We start from the raw sequence: 19736 nt of genomic DNA, 5'->3' as shown, positions 1-19736 counted from the left end.
GAAGTAGCCAGCACCCCTCCCCCACCCAGTCCTGTCCCCCAAGTCCCAAGCCTCTAAGCTCTCAGAATCTCAAGAAAAGATGCAGAGCTTCCTGCCTTCCTCATGACCAAGAGCTGCTGAGCACTTGGCCTAGAGAGGGACATCCAGCTCTGCTCAGCCATATCCAGGAGCCTCTGTGCCATTCTGATTCCCAAATTCCAAATCCCAAATCTGGCTGAGGGAGGAGAGCAGGAATATAGCCCCCTACTACCACAAATTATGCAGTGAAGTTTCCCACACTTGGGGAAGTCGCAGAGGTCAGCACATTTGGAGAGCAATGGATAAGCCTCGCCCTGGTAAAACCACCTTCGTGATCATGGTCTCTTAGTTCCAAATCCTGTGTTCGTTGGGGTTTATGGCTGCCTGTGACTGGATTCAAAGTTAAGATCGTTGGGCTCAAAAGGGAATTGATGGGAAGGATGTGGGCGTCTCCTCCAGTGGCTGGGAGTCAGCCTCACTCCGGAAAGCCGGGAGGGGAGATGGGGTTTCCTCTGCAGTCTTGCCTCTCCTCCCTCTTCCGGCAGGCTCCTTTTACTCTCTGAGGGCCCTTCAAAGTGGTCAGAGAGCAAGCTTCAGACACTCCCCCCCCCCCAGTGCTAACCGCACATGGGAAGCCCCAAGGCAATGCATGCACTTTGATGGTTGGGTCCACCAGACCAATTAAAGTCGGGACATCTGGAGATGGAACCTGGACCCAGATGACTCCAGTGTGTGATTAGGATCAGTCAAGAACCACTATGTCATGGCTTCAGGTAGCTAGAGTGACTTTTTTTTTTTTTTTTCTTTTTTGGTGGTGGTTATTTTTTTGAGGTAGGGTCTCACTCTAGCTCAGGCTGACCTGGAATTCACTATGGAGTCTCAGCATGGCCTTGAACTCACAATGATCCTCCTACCTCTGCCTATTGAGTGCAGGGGATTGAAGGGGTGCACCACCACGCCTGCTGAGACTCTTTTTTCATTGAGAACTTTAATATATAAACATACTGTACTATGATCATATTCCCGTCCTGTTATCCGCTTTGTCCCCTCTCCCCAACTCTTTTGTAGTTCTCTCTCACAATCTAAGGGGCCAGACTCTAGGAATCCTTTCTTAAGGTCAGAGTTCCCTCCTGAGGTATAATTAGTGTGCTAATTATTGGCACATGAGTGAGTCGAGCCAGTGAGCAGGTAGGTGTGTGGTTACTGGGCCTCTGCTGGGCAAGCGATGCCATGGCAGCTCACAGTCTGTCACCTGCCTCCCCCTCCCTGCCCTGGCTGCAGGGGACCTGTCCAATGACTTATCTTGGTTTTGGTCACTTCGCCTTTGAGAGTCAAGCTTGAGCTAGAAGCCAAGCTGGGTCTATAGGATTTGGTGACTTGATGGGAGATGTGCTTGCAGGCTGGTGGTGGACAAAGCCAGGCAGCTGGTTGTAGAATCAGGAGCGTGTGTGGGAGATAAGAGAAGGATGCTCCTTTCCAGGAGAAAGGTGGGTATGGAGTCCAGGGGGTCGGGGTGGCAGAGGCCTGAGCCACACTCTGGATGGACCACTGAGGATGAAGGACCTCTGACCCAGGTGCTGATTGGAGCTGGTTTTCCAGCATTCCTCTGAGACCTTACCCCTCCCAAGGGAGGTACCTGGACCTCCAGACCATAGGCCCTCCAAACTGGCCATCCCTCTGGGTGAAGATGGAGCTCTGGCCAGTAGCCACTGCAGGGCTAGGAGTTAAGGGAGAGGTGGGGACTTCATAGCCCTGATGCCATCCCATTCTGTTCTTCACTGAAGAAGGTCCTCCAGGGTGCCCTCACCCTGCTGGGGGGTCTCTCAGGGACTGACTCTTCCCTTAGGAGGGTTCCCTCACCCTCAGGGAGGTCTCCAGGAGTTAATGGCTGGGATCTCTCTTGGGAAGTCTTGGTGCCTGAAGCTGGATTGGGAAGGCAGGGCCAGGAGCTCTAAGTGCTTCCTCCTCTGCTTTACATGTGCCTGGAACTCATCCCAGCAGCCCCGAGGGGTCACCTCTGACCTGTTTGGGACAGCCCCCCCCCCAGCTACATGGTGAACAGATCAGATACCACACTTAGAGCTGAATGTTTACTTATTTTCCCCAAAATCAAAACAAAACAAAAAACCCAACAACAACAACAACAAAAATACACTAAACATACAGTCTAGATGTGGCAAAGGGGTAAGGCCTGGCTGGGACCTGGACATTACACACCCAGGGGACCCTTGGCGGAGGCGGGCAATTTAACAATGGGTCTGAAAGTCAAAAGAGAGAGAGCTGGTTAGTGGGGCAAACAGAAGTGGAGGAGGCAAGGGCTGTGGAGGTCAGGCCCAAGGCCTGACCAGTGTGGTAGGACCTCAGCCTGCACAGCAGCCCTGCCTGAGGCCCATTCCCAGTGTCAGGCAGGCAGACAGTGGGGAAGGAAGAAGCGGTCTGACCCAGTGATCTACGCGGGCATCCTAGCAGTGTTGGGGGACTGTAAGAGCTAAGACCTGCTTTCAAGAGAGTGGGGCTAAGCCTCTAGGACTCTAAAACTCACTGTCCTAGTTTGTAATGTGGGAATGGTGCTTACCCCAGAGCTTATCCTTGGAGCAGCCTCTGTTCGTGGGAGTACTATGAGGACCCTGTGGATTCAGGAGGGTGAAGGGCTATCCCAGACCAAAGCACTGGGCACTGAGGTCCCTCTGGTTACTGTGAGGCCTCTGGAGTCAGGTCATAGTAAACACATGGCCCCTTCAGTAAATTAGTGAGCAAATGAAGGGCAGGGGGATGGGCTGGTGTGTGAGGCCCTGTCTTGGGGTATGGACGCATGCTAGGGTCCACCAAGCTGTGCAAGGCAAGGCATAGGCCTTACTAGGTGCCATGTGTGGGCTGGGCCTCATCTCTGATCGTTCTGAGTGTCTGGGTTTATCTCAGATCCCAGGAGGGCTGCCTATGTCGAAGATCAGCTTCTTGGTACCTCAGACTGAGTTCAAGGGACATCAGTACCCCACTGGCCCTGCCCAGTGTGCTGTGGGGGACCTGCTAGAGTGCTGGGTGAGGGGGCTGTTGGGTGAGGACTGGGCATGGCAGGTAGGATCAGACGTACTCTCGGGCAGCAGTTGAGGGTCCAGGGCGATAGGGCTGTGGAGTGCTGCTGGCTCTCTCAGGCTCCGGGCATGTGCAGCAGAGGAAGGACCCCCCCAGCATGGCCAGGCCAGCGGAGGCCCAGCCTATGAACAGAGCAGGGCCAAATTCGAACCTGTAAGAGGTAGGGAGAATTGCTTCAGGTTGCAACCCCCAGCCCTATCTTGTCCTGGCTCTCTCAGGAGTCAATCCTGTCAGAAGCCTGGAAGAAAAAGGGCAGAACATGGGAGCAGGAACTCGGGGTTCACAAGCCTCCTCCATCTCTCCAGATAAACTGGAATGAATGCTCATCCTCCTCCCTCCCTGCCCAGTGCAACAGTGCGGCACAGAATGACCTAGGTGAGGGTGGACACCTGGGCTCATTTCCTTACCTGGCCAGTGGAGAGCCCTGGAACAATCCCGCTCTCTTCTTCCTCAGTCATGGTCTAGTCTATTTCCCCACTGCTCTCTGAAGAAGGCTGGCTCCTCTGCCTGACCATCTGGGCTCTCCATACCCAGCCCTGCTCGGCTAGTCTGGCTTTTCCTGGATCTCCGCTCTCTCTCCTAGACCACCTTCCCAGCTCCTCCTCCGCCTGGGCCCTGTTCACATGCAACCCTAGGTAAGGGGCCTTCCTTGTCCCTCCCAACTCCCAGGCTGTTCATCCTTGTCAACCCCACTACCAAGAAGTCCTTCAGTCCCAGCATCGCATGCAGAGACAGAGGCTGGGGCTTATCTGTGTCCCCAGGGTCCAGCCCAGTCAGCCTTGAGATGAATGGCCTGGATCCCAGCTTGGCCCTTTCAGCTAGACCTTGCATGGAAGGTCCCTGTAGCTAGTTGTAGCTGTCCTTCCAGGGCGTAGTTCATGTCTGAATTTTCCATGGCCTCCAGGGAGCCTTCCCATGGTGACAGCCCAGGCATCTTTCTGTAGTCTCAGGGTGTCCTCGAACTCACAGCGATCCTCCTATCTCTGCCTCCCAAGTGCTGAGATTAAAGGCGTTTGCCAGCATCCTCAGCCCAGGCATCTTTTTTTTTCAAGGTAGGGTCTCCCTCTAGTCCAGGCTGACCTGGAATTCACTATGTAGTCTCAGGGTGGCCTCGAACTCACGGTGATCTACCTATCTCTGCCTCCCAAGTGGTAGGATTAAAGGACTGCGCCACCACATCCAGCCCTTTTTTTAAAAAAAAAATTAATTTAATTAATTTATTTATTTGAGAGAGAGAGAGAGAGAGAGAGAGAGAGAGAGAGAGCACACCTGGGAATCCAGCCACTGCAAACGAACTCTAGATGCATGTGCCACGTGCATCTGTCTTATGTGGGTCCTGGGGGATTGAACCTGGGTCCTTTGGCTTTGCAGACAAGGGCCTTAACTGCTAAGGCATCTCTCCAGCCTCAGGCATCCCTTTTTTTTTTTTTTTTGGTTATTTTTCGAGATGGGGTTTCATTGTAGCTCAGGCTGACCTGGAATTTACTATGTAATCTCAGGGTGGCCTCGAACTCATGGCAATCCACCTACCTCTGCCTCCTAAGTGCTGGGATTAAAGGCATGTGCCACCACACCCAGCCCAGGCATCTTTTTTTTAATGTTTATTTTATTTATTTATGAGAGAGAAAGAGACAATGGGTATGCCACTGCAAATGAACACCAGATGCATACGCCACCATGTGCATCTGGCTTTACATGGGTTCTGGGGAATTGAACCTGGGTCCTGAGGCTTCATAGGCAAGCGCCTTAACTGCTAAACCATCTCTCTTTTCTCATTCCTCTACCACAGGGCCTATCAGGATGTCTGGGCTGGAGACTGCCCCATTCTTTGCTCCTAGGCTGAGAGGTAAGGGTCAGGATGACCCTGGCCCTTCCAAAAGCCTCAATTCAGCTCCTGGGCCTCTGACCTTACAAGTACTGACCATTCTAGCTCCAAAACGACTAGGCCTGCCTTCCCATTCTATCTCCCTGGCCCAGAGACCTTTGCAACAGCCATATTCCTATTCTTGCCCGCCCTCCTTCCCTCCTTCCCCTAGCAGAGGACTGCCACAGCCTTCTACCCAGAATGAAGGACAAAAATCTCCTGAGAGGGTCCATTGCGGAAGAGGTGGCGGAAAGAATGTAAGAGCCAAAGGAAGGGTAGGACTCCTTACAATGTGCTCCTCCAGACACAAAATGGCCTGGATATCCATGACCTCACAGTGCCTGACACTACCTACACAAGACCATCATAAGAGGAAAAGATCATGACATCAAAATTGATTGGGCTGTAGAGATGGCTTAGCGGTTAAGCGCTTGCCTGTGAAGCCTAAGGACCCCGGTTCGAGGCTCGGTTCCCCAGGTCCCACGTTAGCCAGATGCACAAGGGGGCGCATGCGTCTGGAGTTCATTTGCAGAGGCTGGAAGCCCTGGTGTGCCCATTCTCTCTCTCTCCCTCTACCTGTCTTTCTCTCTGTGTCTGTCACTCTCAGATAAATAAATTAAAAAATGAACAAAAAAATATTTAAAAAAAATTGAGAGGGGGAGGGGATATGATGGAGATGGATATGATGGGGGGGAGGGAATTACCTTTGGTTATTGTATATAATTATAGAAGTTGTCAATTAAAAAAAAAACCTGAGAGCTGCCAAGCCTTACCTTACCTGTCCTCTGTTGCTCCAGGATCATCTCCCTGGCCCCTGAAACTACTGCCTCCCACAGAGGACATTAAAGCAGCTTAGGTGTACTGAGCTCTCTTTAGGTCAGCCCTGGGCTAAGTCCCTCCCCCATCATCTCTTGGAGCCTCCCAGACAAGAAGAGAGCTGGTCCTCTGGTTTGGTTTCAATATTCCAGATGAAGAATCCAGGGACAGAAAGATTAAGTCACCAGTGGCCTGGGTCACCCCACCAGAATATCTAGAGCTTGGCAGTGAATTCAGGATACTGAGCTCCTCAGAGTTCTCACTGCACCTTGGTGCCCTCAGCTGCCTACTTGTTCTTAGCAAGGGCCTATCCATACCACACCAGAGCTTCTCACACAGCTGCTGAGGCCCAGTCTCTGTTTCCCCTTCTTTTTGGGGGTGGGGGTTCAAGGTAGGGTCTTTCACTCTAGCCCAGGCTGACCTGGGTCTCACTACATAGTCTCAGGCTGGCCTTGAACTTATGGCACTCCTCCTACTTCTGCCTTGTGAGTGCTGGGATTAAAGGCATGTGCCGCCACACCCGGTCCCATTTTCCCTTCTAAATGACCAAAGGAGGCCTAGACCTGGCACTCACCTGGCATTGACAGGTGTGCTGGGGTTGAAGAATTCCTGGGTCACTAGTGTGGCATACCACGAGACGGCAGTCAAGGTGCAGAGGCCTGAGGACCAAGTTGGGAATGCTTAGTTCTGCCCAGCCCTCATCAGAGCTGGACCATTTGCATGATGAAGAAGGTGGAGGAGGTGGGGACACTCACCTGCCAGGAGGAAGAGGGCACCCCCAGAGATGGCCACACGGCCCTTGGCGACGGGGTTGCTGTCTCCGACCCGCGTGCACTTCATGCCCACAACACTGAGCACCATGGCCACGAAGCCCAGGAGCACGGCCACCACCATCAGGGCTCGCGCTGACTGGATGTGACCTGGAGCCGGGCAGGGAAGGTACTGAGCCAGGGCAGGGCCTGGGTGTTTGCGGGGAGATCAGATCAGCAGTAGGAGGAACCTAGCATGGAGGGGCTTGAGCAGGGGCCCAAGGAGGCTTGACCCCACTTGACTGCCTGTGAGAGATGACAGTGAGGCCAGGGTATGGGGCGGGGGGCGGGCAGTGAGAATCCCCTTCACTATGGACACCATTTTCCACTGCCCCTTGAAGGATCCTCTGAGCTCTTGATAATGGGACAGCTTGGGTTGTTTTTCTACTGCTTTCTCTTGTGCCTGGTTTCAAGCAGCAGGAGGTGGTGTGTATGTGTGACTGCATGTGTGCACGTGTTTGTGTGGGTGTGTGCAAACTCAGGCTCAGTGGAGAGTGTCTGATGCCCAGCTCAGCTCAGTTTGGCCCCCAAAGTAGCCCTCAGCCCCAGCAGATTTTTTTTTTAACAAGTGTTATTTTTCTTTTGTTAACAACTTCCATGATTATAAAAAATATCCCATGGTAATACCCTCCCCCCCCCACTTCCCCCTTTGAAACTCCACTCTCCATCATATTCCCTCCCCATCTCAATCAGTCTCTCTTTTATTTTGATGTCATGATCTTTTCCTTCTCTTATGATGGTCTTGTGTACGTAGTGTCAGGCACTGTGAGGTCATGGATATCCAGGCCATTTTGTGTCTGGAGGGAGCACATTGTAAGGAGTCCTCCCCTTCCTCTGGCCCTTACATTCTTTCCGCCACCTCTTCCCCAAGCAGATATTTTGACGCTAGCTATCTGTGAATCACCCATGGCAGTGGTATGTCTGTCTCTCCATGGGTACGTAGGTCAGTCGTTGGCTGCTGGGTCCCAGAGGGAAGCCAATGACCTACCTGGAGCAGTGCAGTGCGGGCTGGCTGGTGGCAGTTTTGCTCGGGAGCCTGAAGAGCCCCGGGCAGAAAGCAGGTAGGGCAGCACCACCAAGGTTAGGCTTGCATGGTGCCCAACTACAAGCCAGCTTCACATTTTAAACGCTATACCCCAGGAGCAGAAGGTCCTTGTGTGTACACGCATGTGTGGAGAAGTGTGTTATAGTACGTGGGTGCACCTGTGCACGCTGGCACCCTTGCGCGGCTGGCAGGACTGGGGAGTAGGTGAACACACAAAGAAGTGGGGAGGGCGTGGTGGCGCACACCTGTAATCCCAGCACCGGGGAGGCAGCGGTGGGAGGATCGCCATAAATTAGAGGCCACCCTGAGACTACACAGTGAATTCCAGGTCAGCCGGAGCTACAGTGAGACCCTACCTCGAAAACAAAAACAAAACAAAACCAGAGAGTCAGGTGTGGTAGCGCACATCTTTAATCCCAGCATTCGGGAGGCAGAGGTAGGAGAATCGCCTTGAGTTTGAGGCCACCCTGAGAATACAAAGTGAATTACAGGTCAGTCTGGGATAGAGTGCAACCTTACCTTGCAAAATCCAAAATCAATAAATAAAAAAAATAATAAGCCTAAAAAAGCAAAGGAGGTGTGGTGGCCCACACCTTTAATCCCAGCATTCGGGAGGCAGAGGTGGGAGGATTGTTGTGAGTTCAAGGCCACCCTGAGACTCCATAGTGAATTCCAGGCCAGCCTGGGCTACAGTGAGACCCTACCTCGGAAAAAAAAAAAAAAAAAAAAAGGAGCAAAGAATATTAACAGGGCTTTGGGGCGGCAGACCCTCATCCCATTTGACCCGCCCCTGTCCTGTACACATGAGAACAGCAGGATGGAAAAAAGAGGGATGTCGCTGATGCAGCACAGCAAGCAGGTGAACCAGGGGCTGCCTGCCCTTTATGCCCACACCGTCGCGAGGCCCAGCTCCTGTGTATACTCAGGTGGGCACAGGATAGTAGTGTGAACCACACGGGCCGGAGTGTGGAACCCGGTGCTGACCACCACAGACTGTGGGAAAGTCTGCCCTAGACCTGTGGGATCGTGCCCCCTCCCAGATGCCCAACCTGAGGCCTACCGTCCAGGGCGAGCAGCGAGTCATAGAGCTTGCACTGCACCTGTCCAGTGCTCTGAGAGGCGCAGGACATCCACAGCCCTTCGTAGAGGCCGACGGCGGTGATGATGGCATCGCCTGCGTAGGAGGACTGTTTCCACTGGGGCAGGGCAGTGCTGGCAATGATGCCCACCCAGCCACCCAGAGCCAGGAAGTATCCCAGGAGCTGGAGGCCCGAGTTGGCCATGGCCCCGGGGAGGAGGCCCTGAGTCCCGGGGCTCAGAGCTGGGCCAGAATCCCAGGAAGCGCTGTGGTCATGGCCAGGTGACAGGGGCAGCTGGAGCCAGATGTGCAAAGAGTGGTCTGAAGCAGAGGAGCAGAGAGACTGGCGGGCAGCCTCAGCAGCAGCACCAGAGGCAAAGGCTCTGGATTCCAGAATGCAGGGGGCGGCCCAGGGGCTGGAAAAGGCCAAATGCCCGCCCACAGCAGCTGCTTGAGCCTCCTCAAGGCCCCCAGCAAAGCTCATGCCCAGCCCCCTCGGGTGGAGGGCGGAGCTTAGGGCCCAAGGTAGGTACCCTGGCTCCGCCCTTAGCTCCCAAAGGAAAGGAAGGGGGGGCTGCGGAGAGAAATAACCCTCTCAAGGGCCTTTTCCCTAAGGAAACCCCTTCAGCAGCCTGATTCCAGAACCCTAGGATTTTCATAATCCTTACCCCAGCTTCGGTTCTGAGGGAGACTGCTGCTCTGGCGGGATTGATCTGACCCTTAGGGTTTCCTGCCGGCTGACTTAGGACAGAAAGGAAAGGGATTCCAGCTTGTAGCAGGTAAAACTAGAATGAGACTCTCCCACCTCATGGATGGGAATTGAACCCAGATCTTTAAACATGCTAGGCAAACATTGTCCCACACAGCCACATCCTCAAGAGTCAGACATTTTGGCAAAGGCTCTGAGACCAGATGTAAATAGACCAGGCAGGATATGGGATGTTGGGTGATGGGATTGGGCAACAGGGAGCCCTGCATATCAAAACTAAGGAGGCCAAGCCGGACATGGTGGCACACGCCTTTAATCCCAGCACTCCAGAGGCAGAGGAAGGAGGATCGCTGTGAGTTTGAGGTCACCCTGAGACTACAGTGAACTCCAGGTCAGCCTGGGCTAGCTACCTCCAAAAATAAATAGATAAATAAATATATAAGTAAAGAGGCCATCCTAGGGAAATTGTTCTGGGAGGTTTGTCTGAGATCTGAAAGGGTCAGAAGAAGGACCCCACGGTGGCTGGGGTAGAATTGGCTGCAGGCCAGTTCAGGCCTGGTGGGGAGCTGGGCATCTGGCATGAGCCTGAAGGAAGGTGGATTGCTCAGCTCCTTAATCCTCTTGCTGGCTGGTTGAGCAGCTCCTGCTGGGCCCAGGGACAGCAGGCCTGGCCCCCAGCCCCACAACAGCCTGGGGGGGGGGCAGTGGCTCCTCTACATTCCTGGGGTTCAGGCTGCCCCTTCCTAGACCCCTGCCTTCCCCCTCTCAGTCCTCAGGAGAGGGGAATATTTAACTCCCCTCGGTCTCATTAGCAATCCCCTCACGTGTGTTTCAGCCCCACGGGCTTGGTGTGGGTGCGGGAGGAATGTCACACCCCTGCTCCCACTCCTGCCAGCTCCTCAGCCACCCCCTGATCCTTGGCAGCCCACTGGCCTTTCCAGAACTGTTCTGAGGAAAGGTGGGATCCTTCTGTAGTGGGCGGTTCCCTTCTGCACAGTCCCAGCCCCCTCTGCAGGGGCAAGGCCCCAGCTTGCTCCCTGCATTCTTCACGAGGCTATGCAAACGAGAGGGTGCCTGGCACTGGCAGACAATGGCAGCCCTGTGTACCCGCCCAGGGCGTGGGCCCCTGGCATGGCCTGTATCTCCAGCCCCAAGTTAGAGGAGCAGTGCCCTCAGCAGGGCTAGGGGCATGCATTGTTTGGTCTGCAGTGCCATGCACGCTGGGTCCCTCTGACATCCTCAGTGCTAGAAGGATCAGAGCCACACGGTCTACGTACACAGAGACCTGCTTTCTGGGATGGCCTGTCAGTCCCAAAATACCAATGAGGCTCAGAATAGTGGCAGAGAAGACAATTCTGACTTCAAATTCTGCCATGGATGAAGACAAGAAAAAACAGTAGCAGCAAAAGAAGCAGGAAATGTGGCCAGCAGTAAGACATACAAACACGAGACCCCTGGGGAGGGGCGGGCAGCGAGGCCCCCCCATGTCAAGTCCTCTGACCTCAAGGCAGCCCTTCCAGGTAGGGAGGCCTTCTGAGCAGAGATGGTGAGCAGACCAAGGCCAAGACAGGTGACTCTGCTGAGAAATGTGCTGCTGATTTCCCATGGTCTCTCGCTAGGTTCTTGATTTCACACCTTTTCTTTTTTTTTTTTTTTCTTTTTTGAGGTAGGGTCTCATTCTAGTCCAGGCTGACCTGGAATTCACTATGTCATTTCAGGGTGGCCTCAAACTCACAGCGATCCTCCTACCTCTGTCTCCCGAATGCTGGGATGAAAGGTGTGTGCCACCACACCTGGTTCCACTCCACCTTTAGGGAGGAGGCATCCCGTACAGATGGGAAGGGGGTGGGCAGTCATAAAAGGCTTCCTCAGACAACCTGAGATGACTGTGGTGACAGTTGAATGACAGGAGACCCTACAGGGGGGTAGGAGGTCTCCTTATGGCAGCTGTTTGGTTCAACTCTCCCCAAGCTAGGCCTTGCCCCCTTCTCCCACTTCCTACAAAGGCTTCTTTTCGCAGAAGAGCCAAGACTCAGTCTGACCTCAGGAACATCTGGTCAGGTGTCTGAGCTCTGGAGCCTCAAGACCATGCAGAAATGGAATGTCAGAGCCACTAAGTCCCTTAGAAACCATGGGCAGTGACTCTTTTCTGCTGACATGTGAGGGAGTTGAGAGGCAGAGGAGAAAACAGCCACAGTCCCCAGGGCCACAGCCTCTGGCTGTGAGGCCCCACAAGCAGAATGGCGCCTGTCTGCTCCTCCATTTTGGACGTCTCCCAAGCCCCACCCTGGGGATCCAGTGTCCTTGTGTCACATCTTCCTTTTGAAGTTCTTCTGATTGCCTTTCTCTTTGTTATTTGAGATTTTGAGTCTGTTCTTAGGTATGTTTTACTATCCCAACAGCCTTCCCTCACCACTATTCCAAAGCCTTCTGGAATTTGGGTCCTGTTTCTTTTTTCCTTTATTGGTTACGTACATACTCAGTGTGTAAACAGCTGTGTTGGTACCATCGCTAGCCTCCTCTCTGTCCTCTCCCCTCAATGTTGGGTTCTGTTTCTGAAGTGATGCTCCCCCTGCCTGCCCCTCCCCCCCCGCCACCATAGCTTCTCTGCCCTGGGCATCTACCACTGCTGGTAGTCATGCAGCCCAGTGGCTCTCAGGCATGCAGGGAGAACAGGAAGGTCAAGATCCTACCCTAGCCTCCCTCTAGAGCAGACTGGAAGTGCCCTGGGGTGGCATATGCCACAATTTAGAAAATGCTTTCACTTGGGGCTGGCAAGATGGTTGAGTCAGTAAAGCATTAGCTGTGGAAGCGTGGGGACCCGACTTGGGATTTCCAACACCCACATAAAAGCTGGCCATGGTGTGTGTGCCTGTAATCCCAGGACTGGGGAAGCAGAGATAGAAGTATCCCTGGGGCTTGCTAGCTACTCCAGCTGAATGGGTGAGCTCTAGGTTCAGTGAGACGTCCTGTCTCAAAAAATAAAGTGGGGCTGGAGAGATGGCTTAGTGGTTAAGCGCTTGCCTGTGAAGCCTAAGGACCCTGGTTTGAGGCTGGATTCCCCAGGACCCACGTTAGCCAGATGCACATGGGGGCTCACGTGTCTGGAGTTTGCAGTGGCTCGAGGCCCTGGTGCACCCATTCTCTCTCACTATCTGCCTCTTTCTCTCTTCTCTCTGTCACTCTCAAATAAATAAATAAAAATATTTAAAAAAATAAGGTGGGCCAGATGTGGTGGCACATGCCTTTAATCCCAGCACTCGGAAGGCAGAGATAGGATCGCCATGAGTTCTAGGCCAGCCTGAGACTACATAGTGAATTCCAGGTCAGCCTAGGCTAGAGCAAGACCCTGCCTCAAAAAACCAGAAGAAAAAAAAAAAAAAGGTGGAGGGCTGGGGAGATGACTCGGCAGTCAAGAATGCTTGTCTCTTATGTGTGAGAACCAATTAGGGTGGAGACCACCAAGTTCAACTCCCCAGAACCCACCTAAAAACTGGGCATGGCTGCGCACATGGGTAACCGCTGTCTGTGTCGTGGCAGAGACCAGATAATTGCTAGGGCTTGCTGATGGGCAGCAGCTTGGGGTTGAGGGAGAGATCCCATTTCGAGGAAATACATGGATGCGTGATGAGGGTACCTGATATCCTCCTCTAGTCTCCACATGCACACAGGGCACACATCTGCACATACATGTGAACACACCACACACATGCTCCACACACATACACTCATGTGTGCACGTACACAAGGAAATTAGGTGGAGAGTAATTGAGGAAGACATCCAATGTCAACCTATGGCCTCCACACACACACGCACACATACGCACCCAGGAACATATTTCCACACACACAGGGACATGCATATACGCACATCACATTACATACATACCAAAACAAAGGAAGTGCTTTTGGGCTGGAGAGACAGCTTAGCGGTTAAGGCGCTTGTCCGCGAAGCCTAAGGACTACTGTCCAGGTCCTGTAAACCAGATGGAGGGATGCAAGCACGCAATGTCGCACATGGGCACAAGGGGGCGCACGTGTCTAGCGTTCGCAGCGGCTGAGGGCCCGTGTGCCCATTCTCTCTTTCTCCTTGTGTGCCCCTTTCTCCCTTTCCCCTCCCTCCCTCCCTCTCTCTCTTTCAGAATAAAAATAAAAAAAACCGTTTTCATTTATGTTACAAGCTGAGGGTTCTGGCTTTCCCTCTGCCACTGAAAAGCTGCTAGGCAAGTCGGGCTTTCTCCCAATTCCTTACTGAAAAACAGGCCTAATACCACTTGCTCGCTCTGGTTCATGAGGGAGTTTACAAGAACCATAAAATGTCAGAAGCAGTGTGACCGAGAAAAGCTATTTCCAAAAGCCTAGCCCAGGGATGTGCTCTCTCCTGAGCCTCCTCATCCCCATGTGGCAGACTGCCTGCAGCTGGGGACCTACTGCCGCCTCCTTCACCACAGTGCCTGGCTGAGGGCAGCCTTGGCAGGTATGCGTTGATTATTTACAGGTTGGTATGAAGAGTAAATGTTTTTGCCTCTCCACTAATGAAAAACCAGACACCATTCCACTACCCTCTCGCATTGCCGGTTTAAGAGGGTCTGATTCTGCCAGTAGCAGTCCAGCACATTCTTTGCAGCCAGCGACACCATGGGAAACTCTAGAGGCGGTGTGGTGTCATTCTCACTGCCCGCAGGGCAGAGCTGACCTGCTGCAGCCCACATTGTGAGAAAGCAGCACAGGTGACATGGTGGCTGCCCCCACCTATTTCTCCTGGCCAGGCGGCCAACCTGGAATTCTGTAATACCCTGCATGTTCCCATCCCTTGCAATTGGCGCATTTCTTGCCTTATTCTGGAGGACTGTAAGCACCTTGAGGCTTTAGTAGGAGTCTTGGGAACCCCACTGTCTAGCTTAGGACAAGGATACCTCTGTCTGTAATACATGGGGCAGCAATAGTGTATTTACTCTTCTGCACTAAGGACAGATCTCTCCTTCACTCCCAGAACCCTGGAGACCAGTGGCTGTCATGTCCAAGTCTTCTCTAGGTTTGCTGATTTGCCTCAGCCCTTCTCATGCTCTTGTTATCATAAGCAAACTTCCTCCCACTGCTGGCTTGTCCTTATACATGCTTGGCCAAATATGGACTGAACAATTGCAGTTGTATCTCAGCTGGGACCCTGCCATCAGCCCCTGCTTCCAGGTGACTTGCTGCAGTGTAATTATATGCACTTATCTTGGTCCTGTTGTCATTAAACATCTAGCCTTTTGTGAACTCAACAGAGGCCAGATGCTGTCTGTATGTGGTTAGTATGCATTGAGATTGTAAAGGTTAGAGCTGGAGAGATGGCTCAGTGGTTAAAGGTTCTTGCTTACAAAGTCTGATAGACTGGGGTTTGATTCCCCAGTACCCATGTAAAGCTAGATGCACAAAGTGGTGCATGTGTGTAGAGTTCATTTGCTGCAGAAGCAGGAGGCCCTGGTACACCCTTGCTGTCTTTCTCAAATAAATTAAAAAAAATATTTTAAAAATTGTAGGAGGGGTGCTGGATAGATTGGTCTGTGGTAAAGATGCTTGACTGCAAAGCCTAATGACCAGAGTTTGATTCACCAGTTCCTACCTAAGCCGGATAGATGCACAAAGTAGTACATGTATATGGAGTCCGTTTGCAGTGGCTAGAGTCCCTGGCACACCCATTCTCTGTGTCTGTCTCTTCTCTCTCTGCTTGCAAATAAATAAAAATAGAACATGTTTATGGGATGTACTGTTGCAGTCCAGTTCACATTGCTGGTAGAAATCACCCAACCAAGAGCAGCTTCTGGGAAAAAGAGATTTATTTTGGCTTACAGGCTTGAGGGGAAGCTCCACAATGGCAGGGGAAAATGATGGCATGAGCAGAGGGTGGACATCACCCTCTGGCCAGCATAAGATGGACCACAGCAACAGGAGGGTGTGCCAAACACTGGCATGGGGAAACTGGCTATAAAGCCCATAAGCCCGCCCCCAACAATACACTCCCTCCAGGAGGCATTAATTCCCAAATATACATCAGCTGGGAACCTAGCATTCAGAACACCTAAGTTTATGGGGGACACCTGAATCAAACCACCACATGTACTTTCAGGCCAGGCATGGTGGCACACACCTTTAATTCCAGCACTTGGGAGGCAGAGGTAGGAGGACTGCCCTGAGTTCAAGGCCACCGTGAGACTACATAGTGAATTCCAGGTCAGACTGGGCTAGAGTGAGACTCTTCCTCAAAAAACAAAAAAACAAAACAAAAAAAAGTGACAGAACTTTGGTATGTACTTTCATCTAAAAAAATTGTAGGGGCTGGAGAGATGGCACAGCAGTTAAAGGCACTTGCTTGTGAAGCCTGGTGACCTGGGTTTGATTCCTCAGTACTCATGTACAGCCAGATGCACAAAGTGACACATACATCTGAAGTTCATTTACAGTGGCAAGAGGCCCTGGCATGTCATTCACACACTTTCTCTCACATATGCTCTGTCTTTCTCTTTCTGCTTGTAAATAAAAATAAATAAATAACAATTTAAAAAAAATTCTTTTGGCTTTTTCAAAGTAGTATCTCTCTCTAGCCCAGGCTGACCTGGAATTTACTATGTACTCTCAGAGTGGCCTTGAACTCACGGCAATACTCCTACATCTACCTTCTGAGTGCTGGGATTAAAGGTGTATGCTATCACTCCTGGAAAAAAAAAAATTAATTGTAAAGGCCATTTGCCTTGATGTGGAAAATTCTGGAAGGTCAGGATGAGGCCAATATAGATTTCTGTAATGTGGAATATCCACCATCATGCTAGGTGCTGTGTGAGCAATCCCTCCTGAGTACCCTTGACCATCCCGGTCAGTGTGTATGTTCTGTCCTGGTGAAGCACAGACCTCGAGAAGGATCACTTAGCCCCGAGCTGGTGACACCCATGTGCCTTTCTTTAATACTTCCTCTGTAAGGTGAATGGGTCAGTGAAGTTGGACGGAGGGATCATAATGACAGGAGCAGCGACTATGGAGTGGACCATTCCTCCAACATACTGGTACAGAATCTCTCAGCTTAAACCCATGTTTCCCTCCAAGGCATCCTTCTGCCTCACCTTGGAGTCATCTCCTTGGAAAGAGTTGTACATACTCCTCATCTGTCCATCTTCTGTGCACACCACCTTGCCAAAACATCTCTTGCTGGAGTTCCCTCTGATCTCTCTTGCCAAATCTAAAGGTGGATTCTCAATTTTCATCTTTTTTCATTTTCTATTTTTAAAAATATTTTTATTTATTTATTTGACAGAGAAAGAGGGGTAGAGAGAGAGAGAGAGAGAAAATGGCCATGCTAGGGTCTCTAGCCACTGTAGACAAAGTCGACACATGCGCCCCCTTGTGCATGTAGTTAATGTGGGTCCTGGGATATCGAACCTGGGTCCTTTGGCTTTGCAGGCAAACGCCTTAACCACTAAGCCATCCCTCCAGCCCTATTTTCTTTCTTTCTTTCTTTTTTTTTTGAGGAAGAGTTTTACTCTAGCCCAGGCTGACTTGGAATTCACTATGTAGTCCCAGGCTGGCCTCAAACTCATGGTGATCCTCCTACCTCTGCCTCCTGAGTGCTGGGATTAAAGACACATGCCACCATGCTCTGCTATTTTGTTTGAGACATAGTCTCATACAGTCCAGGCTAGCCTTGAACTGTGTAGTCAAGGTTGGCTTTGAACTCCTGACCCTCCTGCCTCTGCCTGCTAAATGCTGGGATAACAGGTATGCACCATAATGCCAGGCTCTCAATTTTCATCTTGCTCAGCCTCTAGACACCACTGCTCATTTCCTCCTTAAAATAGTCTCATGGGGACCAGGACACATCTCTCTTGGTTCCTGGCTCTCAGCTATCCTCTAGACCACTTCTAGACAATTAAAAATTAAAATTTTTTATTGACAACTACTATACTTGCAGACAATAAATCATGATAATTCCCTCCCCTCCCCCACTCTCCCCGTCACAACTCCTCTCCATCATATCCCCTCCCTCTCTCCCTTAGTCACTCTTTTATTTTGATGTCATAGCCTTTTTCTCCTATTATGAGGGTCTTTGTGAAGGTTTTGCTAGGCACTGTGAGGTCATGGATACTGAGGACAATTTCTGTCTGGACAGTTGCATTGTAAGGAATCGTACCCTTCCTTTAGCTCTTACATTCTTTCTGCCACCTCTTCCTCAATGGACCCTGAGCCTTGGAGGGTGTGACAGAGATGTTTCAGTGCTAGACACTCCTCTGTCACTTCTCAGCACTATGTTGCCTTTTGGGTCATCCCAGTGGTCACTAACATCTGAAAAGAAAAGCTTCTCTAACAAAAAATGAGAGTAACCTTAATATATGAATATGAGTACCAGGCGTGGTGGCGCACGCCTTTAATCCCAGCACTCAGGAGGCAGAGGTAGGAGGATCGCCGTGAGTTCAAGGGCACCCTAAGACTACATAGTGAGTTCCAGGTCAACCTGGACTAGAGTGAGACCCTACCTCAAAAACCAAAACAAACAAAACAAAGAATATGAACATTAAGTGTAGTGCTTACAGGGCAGTTTGGTGAGAGTAATATATGCATTTAGGCTTTATACCCCTAAGGCTCATGATCTCCCCTGCCATAGGCTTTTTTTTTTAATATATATTTTTTAAATTTTTATTTATTTGAGAGCGACAGACACAGAAAGACAGATAGAGGGAGAGAGAGAGAATGGGCGCGCCAGGGCTTCCAGCTTCTGCAAACGAACTCCAGACGCGTGCGCCCCCTTGTGCATCTGGCTAACGTGGGACCTGGGGAACCGAGCCTCGAACCGGGGTCCTTAGGCTTCACAGGCAAGCTCTTAACTGCTAAGCCATCTCTCCAGCCCTGCCATAGGCTTTTGATAAGGTTTTCAGTACCAGGCATGTATTTCCTCCCATAGAGCAGGCCTCCAGTCCAATTAGAAAGCAATTGGTTTCACTCACAACAGACATGTCATTATTGTACCCATTGGGTCATTTGGCCTGTCTGACCAAACTTGAGGCTTTCAGAGTCCTCTGTTTTTACTGCTGATGACTTCTGTTTCTCATAGGGCTGCATGCAGTGCAGCTTTTTCCAGCTTTCAGTTGGCTGGGCTATAGGGAGAAAGTTTTCTTCTCAGCACCTGCTTGATTTTTCAGTGACCTTACCACCCAGGCATGTGAAGTCTTCGGCAATAGGGTCTTACCATCTGTTACTCATGGGAAACCAAGGGCCTTTGCAATGGCCTGTAATGTTTTGGAGGCAACAGGGACCTCCCTGGCCAATAACTGACTGGAAAGAATCCCATCCCTGGCACTGAAAATTTTCTAGTAGCAATCTATGGCTTCTGGATGTGCTGTTATCCAATGAAGTAGGCTTTCATATGTCTTATTCAGAATATCTTGAATTTTTTTTGGTTTTTCGAGGTAGGGTCTCACTCTAGCCCCAGCTGACCTGGAATTCACTGTCATCGCAGGGTGGCCTCGAACTCACAGTGATCCTCCTACCTCTGACTCCTGAGTGCTGGGATTAAGGGCATGCGCCACCACACCCAGCCAGAATACCTTGAATTTGGATTGACCCTCCCCCCACCCTTCTCTTAATCTCTTCCCCCTGGCCTCACTTAGGCCATCCCATTCCTATAATCTGTTCTTATACATACATACATACATACATACATACATACATACATACATACATACATACTACCATCCCCTAAAGTCCTTCCCTTTCCTTATAGCCTTTTTCTAGCTTTACTGGCCTCTGCTACCAATTTTTGGTTCCAACTCACACACAAGTCTAAACATTTGTAGCTAGGATCCACATATGAGAGAGAACATGCGTTTGGCTTTCTGGGCCTGGTTACATCACTTAGTATAATCCTTTCCAGATCTATCCATTTCCCTGCAAATTTCATTTTATTTTTCTTTACCACTGAATAGAATTCCATTGTGCAAATGTACATCTTTATTATCCAATCACCTGTTGAGGGACATCTAGGCTGGTTCCATTTTCTAGCTATTGTGAATACAACAGCAATAAACATGGTTGTGCAAGTTATCTCTAAGGCATTGAGAAGAGTCATTAGGATATATGCCTATGAGTACTATAGCTGGATCATACAATAAATCTATTTTTAGCTACCTCAGGAACCTCCATACTGATTTCCATAATGGCTGTACCAGACTACATTCCCACCAACAGTGTAGAAGGGATCCCCTTTTCCCACAACCTCACCAACATTTACTGTCATTTGTTTTCTTGATGATAGCCATTCGGACAGGAGAGAGATG

The 19736-nt window shown here is 50.9% G+C and overlaps 1 protein-coding gene and 1 non-coding gene across 3 annotated transcripts; both read right to left on the bottom strand.

Moving 5' to 3' along the window:
* Nucleotides 1-218: 218 nt before the first annotated feature.
* On the bottom strand, nucleotides 219-382 carry LOC123461008. Its single transcript, XR_006637343.1, has one exon. It is a non-coding gene; the product is annotated as a U1 spliceosomal RNA (small nuclear RNA).
* Nucleotides 383-2094: 1712 nt separating this feature from the next.
* On the bottom strand, nucleotides 2095-9156 carry Cldn19 (claudin 19). Of its 2 annotated transcripts, none has more exons than XM_004670479.2 (5): nucleotides 8706-9156; nucleotides 6547-6711; nucleotides 6366-6450; nucleotides 3110-3262; nucleotides 2095-2276 (listed from the first exon to the last, which is right to left on the bottom strand). In XM_004670479.2, exons 1-5 carry the CDS (start codon nucleotides 8926-8928, stop codon nucleotides 2228-2230), a joined length of 675 nt encoding a protein of 224 aa, XP_004670536.1. In that variant the 5' UTR covers nucleotides 8929-9156; the 3' UTR covers nucleotides 2095-2227. The 2 variants fall into 2 exon arrangements, 1 of the variants encoding a protein (XP_004670536.1); XR_006637219.1 differs by having other exon boundaries at nucleotides 2594-3262.
* Between the last annotated feature and the right edge of the window lie 10580 nt (nucleotides 9157-19736).

The sequence above is a fragment of the Jaculus jaculus genome, chromosome 5, assembly GCF_020740685.1.
Source record: "Jaculus jaculus isolate mJacJac1 chromosome 5, mJacJac1.mat.Y.cur, whole genome shotgun sequence".
In the NCBI taxonomy this organism is placed as follows: Eukaryota; Metazoa; Chordata; class Mammalia; order Rodentia; family Dipodidae; genus Jaculus; species Jaculus jaculus.
This window is presented reverse-complemented; position numbering and strand designations above follow the sequence as displayed.